Raw genomic sequence first — 5,576 nt, 5'->3', positions numbered from 1 at the left:
TCATCAATGGCGAAGTCCCTCTCGATTGAGAGCAAGGTGAGGTTTGGTAGTCTGGCCCCATCCATGCAGCCCGGAGAGAGTTTTTAATCAACTTCAGCTGCTGAAACTCAGCATGAGTTTAAGGCTCTGATGCGACAACTGGCTCGACGCATTGCTACGGCGTAGGTTACGCGGCGACGCGCACCTTACGCCGTAGCTTCTGTGTTGGTGTAACGCGGAACCATAAATCAGCCTTAAACAGATGCGCGAGCGAACCCGTGCATGACAGGCAGACACACACGGGGAGAAGGGACTATTTGTTTCATTTTTATTTTTTAAACAACTTTATCCTTATGAACACAAGTTTTATACAGTCCAACTTTCCTTATTTTATTCAGAACACTTTTTTTTTTCCTCTTCGGAGTTTTTTTTTTTTTCTCTTCGGAGTGGGCCCCCCCGGAGCAGTGGGCCCGGGGGGGCAGGGGGGGCGGCCGCCCCCCCTGCCCCCCCGCCTGCTCCGCTACAGAGTCTGTGGTAAAGTGGAAGTGACTGCTGGTTCAGCAAACGCTGCTTCATCACAAGCTGCAGACCGCGGGGTCGCCGGGGCGAGAGCGCAGGGGCCGGCGGCCGATCTGACGAACTGGCGCCATCTGCTGGACGAACAAGCGCACTGCAGAAACAAACGGAGAGGAGGAGAAACAAATGACACATGGAAAACCTGAATAAAAGTATGGAAGCCCATAGGGGACTTTATTCAAATGCAAATGTAATTCCACAATAGCATTATAATTTTCGACATATGCATGAGTTATTTGGGACAAAAATGAAATTAAAATGCAATAATTAAATTTGAATTTTCATTTTCACATACTTGTATGGGCATTCTAAGACAATATTAAAATGAAAATGGAAAAGCTGTTTGACATTTCATTTTGAAAGATTTAACCTGATTTACGAGGACAATATTCAAATGCAATAAGAGAAACACAAGTACAAGTATGTGAAAATGAAAATTCAAATTGAATTATTGCATTTTAATTTCATTTTTGTCCCAAATAACTCATGCATATGTGGAAAATTATAATGCTATTGTGGAATTACATTTGCATTTGAATAAAGTCCCCTATGGGCTTCCATATAAATGTGCGTCTCTTTCAGATACGTGGACCCGGAGAACAACTAGACGACGTAGCTGCCATAAATCTGTCTTCTCTGAAAACTTAAAGGTCCCAAAATAAACCAGCTCCACCTTCCACCGATTCATTCTGGTCATTTGGTTTTGTCGCCTTCCTAAGTATTCTTTGTGTTTTGGCTCCTTACTCCAGTTCTCCTTGTTATTTATAATTAAAGGTATTCCCTGAGGTTTTTTTCAATGTGACCTTATCTGTTCCAGTCATATAATTAACAATCATTTCAAGTGGATAATCAAACCCCCCCCCCAAATAAAATCAATTGTACATGTTTGGGAAATAAATGACAAAGGTGCTCTCAATCCTTGTATCTTGTTTTTTCTGAGCTATAATTTAACAAGGAATGAGACAAAGCTTCAAAGTTCAAAGAGTACAGGGGGCGGAGGAAAAGAATTCATGTGCGACTGCGAGAAGAAAGAAGTTCACCTGTAAGTATAAATACATAGCCCACTGGTGATTTAAATTCAGAAACTGTTGTCCCGTGATGATTTTTCAACGGCCTATTATTTCCTTTACAAACAGGGAGCGACCAAGAAACGGAGGGAAGAAAACCAAAAAAAGGACAAATGAAGTTTTGGACTTTCTTCAAGACTAAAGACAAGAAAAGAGGCTGAGGGAGCTGGATGAAAAGGAGGAGGAGAGGGAAAAGAAGAGGGATGACCAGTTATCTAAGTTCATTGACATTTTTGGGAAGATGGAGGACAAAATGTAGTTTTCTTCATCATTTTTTTATTCATAATTTGAGGTTCAATTTCTCTTGTTTTCATTTGATATTAGACAAATCCTCAGTTGACCTGCTGGTGTTGAATAAACAAGACTTGCTTTTCTTTAATCTGAGTACAGTGTTTGAATTAAGATTCCCTATGTTAACAGAAATGCATACATGTAAATACTAGCAAGATAGTTTTAGATCCAACACAAACAAGTCAGGCAGTAATTTGGTTATTCATTTATTTATGACCACAAAATTTAAACAATTTCAGCAAGTTGAACAAAAACGTTGCAGTAAATAGTGATAATAAAACTGAAATATTTAACTCAGGTTACCATCAATTTATACGCTCTCTTACAAAAATGAAAAGACATCATGCTCAAAATGGAAAGTAATATTAGTTGGTCATAACACAGCTGGAATATTTAACTCAGGATACCATCAGTTTACACGCTCTTACAAAAATGAAATTACTGGGTGATTGATCCTGGCATACTGGATGTGCTGGTATGGGTAGATTGAAAGAAATACACTACATTAACAAGGAAATACATATTGTACTGTGTGCATGTTTAAATTGTGTTCTTTGTTGAATATTATGCTCCTTTATATAGGCTACCACTTTGTTTTCAAACATTCGTAGGATGATCATTCCCAAACTTATAATACCGGTACGTAACATTCTGATCTGACCTGTTTCCGGTTTCTGCTAAGTGCTGTCTCATTCTTATTTCTACCATTTGGAGCCCTCACACTCTCTCACACTTGATCACTTCCAGCTGACGTCACTAAAGTCTGTGAAGGTTCAGGGCTGGAGGGTTTAGGGCGGAGATTGGAATTCAGGGTGAGGGTTTATATTGCTGTCGAACCACTTCCTGAATCAGTCACGTGGTACAGCCAGGCGGCGATGCGTCTGACGTCATCACGTTCAGCTCCACCCCTGAGTTACGCAATCCTGGACACTTCAGAGTTTCTGTTCAGGGGAAAGTGAAACTGTCTGACACTTGCTAAGAAGAGGACGATGGCGCAGCAGGAAAATCAGCTCGACCAGGTTAAATTCTCTTGTTCCATCTGTTTGGATCTTTTAAAGGATCCGGTGACTATTCCCTGTGGACACAGTTACTGTATGAAGTGTATTAAGGACTTCTGGGATGAAGAGGAGAAGAAAATCCCCAGCTGTCCTCTGTGTAGAGAGACTTTTACTCCGAGGCCGGTGCTGGTGAAAAGCACCATGTTAGCTGATTTAATGGAGGACATGAAGAAGACGGGACTCCAAGCTGCTCCTGCTGATCACTGCTATGCTGGACCTGAAGATGTGGCCTGTGATTTCTGCTCTGGGAGAAAACTGAAAGCTGTCAAGTCCTGTTTGGTCTGTCTGGCCTCTTACTGCCAGAAACACCTTCAACCTCACCATGATTCATCTACATTCAAGAAACACAAGCTGGTGGATCCCTCCAAGAACCTGCAGGACAACATCTGCCCCCGTCACGGTGAGGTGATGAAGATGTTCTGTCGTACTGATCAGAAGTGTATCTGCTATCTCTGCTCTGTGGATGAACATAAAGGCCATGACACAGTCTCAGCTGCAGCAGAAAGGACGGAGAGGCAGAGAGAGATGGAGGTGAGTCGACAACAAATCCAGCAGCAGATCCAGGACAGAGAGAAAGATGTGAAGCTGCTTCAGCAGGAGGTGGAGGCCATCGATCAGTCTGCTGATAAAACAGTGGAGGACAGTGAGGAGATCTTCACTGAGCTGATCTCTCTCCTCCAGAAAAGAAGCTCTGAGGTGAAGCAGCAGATCAGATCCCAGCAGGAAACTGAAGTGAGGAGAGTCAGAGAGCTGGAGGAGAAGCTGCAGCAGGAGATCAGTGACCTGAAGAGGAGAGACGCTGAGATGAAGCAGCTCTCAGACACCGAGGACCACAACCAGTTCCTCCACAGCTGCCCCTCACTGTCACCACTCAGTGAGTCCACACACTCCTCCAGCATCAGCATCCGTCCTCTCACACACTCCTCCAGCATCAGCATCCGTCCTCTCACACACTCCTCCAGCATCAGCATCCGTCCTCTCACACACTCCTCCAGCATCAGCATCCGTCCTCTCAGGTACTTTCAGGATGTGACAGCAGCTGTGTCAGAGGTCAGAGGTCGACTACAGGACATCCTGAGAGACACGTGGACAAACGTCTCACTGGCCATCACTGAGGTGGATGTTTTACTGTCACAACCAGAACCAGAACCAACGAGCAGAGCTGGATTCTTGAAGTATTCATGTGAAATCACTCTGGATCCAAACACAGTACACACACGGCTGTTACTGTCAGAGGAGAACAGAAAGGTAACTTGGATGAACCAACGTCAGTCTTATTCTAGTCATCCAGACAGATTCACTGATCTTCAACAGGTCCTGAGTAGAGAGAGTCTGACTGGACGTCATTACTGGGAGGTGGAGGCAACAGGTACAGTTGATGTAGCAGTTTCATACAAGAATATCAGCAGATCAGGGGTGGGGTGGAAGGAAAGTGCATTTGGATATAATGACAAATCTTGGTCACTACGTTGTTCCTCAGACAGTTATGTATTTTGGTACAACAACATCCACACCTCCGTCTCAGGTCCTCAGAGCTCCAGAATAGGAGTTTACCTGGATCACAGAGCAGGAGTTCTGTCCTTCTACAGCGTCTCTGGAACCATGACCCTCCTCCACAGAGTCCAGACCTCCTTCACTCAGCCGCTCCACGCTGGAGTCTGGGTTTGTGGCACTGTTGGAAACTCAGCTGAGTTCTGTAAACTCAAATAGACTTATTTACTCTTCATGTTTTTATTTCAGTTTTTCTTTATTTTATTTCCTTCTCAGAGACGATCGTCTCAAACTCTGATGGATAGAGGGACGTTTTTGTTCTATAAGTTGATGTTTTGTTGTTATTTCCTCTTTTGGAGGTGGAAGTTGTTCTTTTGTACAGTAGTTTCACCTGGGAAATATTATTAATATTAAAATCTTCTATATCAGTATAAAAACATAGAAATAAGCCTGTGTTGTAATTGTTGTTAACTATTAGCTTTGATGTGTTTTTATGTTGTATTTCTCTTTTCTTCCACTTCATGGACTCCAACAGACGACCCACCAGACCTTCTTCATCTCTGATATCATGTCTGCATTCACACTCGTTTCCTCATTCATTAGCAAACCAAAGGTTCTTGAATGTTCATGTTTTCTAAAGATGAAGATATTTTTTAGACTTGAGCACAAAGTAAATGATTTCATAAATGTTAGTGACAGCAGCAACGCAGCAAACAGTTCAGTAAAGCCTGTAGTTGGTGTAAACTAGTGTGTTGGGGCCGGTAGTCATCGCTGCAGCTGCAGGACCAGACTAGATCTGCACATCACATGTTGGTGATGTCTCAATCTGTTGAGGATGTTTCATGTTTAACAATCTGAATATTTAGTAAGAAATAAAACTTCTGATGTTCTAACAAAGTGTTTTCTTCAGTCTTCATTCCAGGATTTGACTCAGATCTGAGGGAGAAAACATGAATCTAATATTCAAGTAAAACTGAGGCATTTTTCCTCCTGAAACATCACAAAGTACAGAGTTCATGTTCACAACAGATCATATTTCTGGATTTAAATGTGTCTTTACTGATTTTACTGCTCTTGTTCTGGCCAGACTTCACTCAGAAAAGAGGATTTAAAT

The 5,576-nt window shown here is 42.6% G+C and overlaps 1 protein-coding gene across 1 annotated transcript; it reads left to right on the top strand.

Moving 5' to 3' along the window:
- The first annotated feature begins 2,900 nt into the window (after positions 1 to 2,900).
- LOC133461887 (tripartite motif-containing protein 16-like) lies at positions 2,901 to 4,767 on the top strand. Its single transcript, XM_061742883.1, has one exon. It carries the CDS (start codon positions 2,903 to 2,905, stop codon positions 4,679 to 4,681), a length of 1,779 nt encoding a protein of 592 aa, XP_061598867.1. The 5' UTR covers positions 2,901 to 2,902; the 3' UTR covers positions 4,682 to 4,767.
- The last annotated feature ends 809 nt before the right edge of the window (positions 4,768 to 5,576 follow it).

Source organism: Cololabis saira, chromosome 16 (assembly GCF_033807715.1).
Source record: "Cololabis saira isolate AMF1-May2022 chromosome 16, fColSai1.1, whole genome shotgun sequence".
Taxonomy (NCBI): domain Eukaryota; kingdom Metazoa; phylum Chordata; class Actinopteri; order Beloniformes; family Belonidae; genus Cololabis; species Cololabis saira.
Note: the sequence above shows the minus strand (reverse complement) of the source record. Positions and strands in the feature narration are given on the sequence as shown.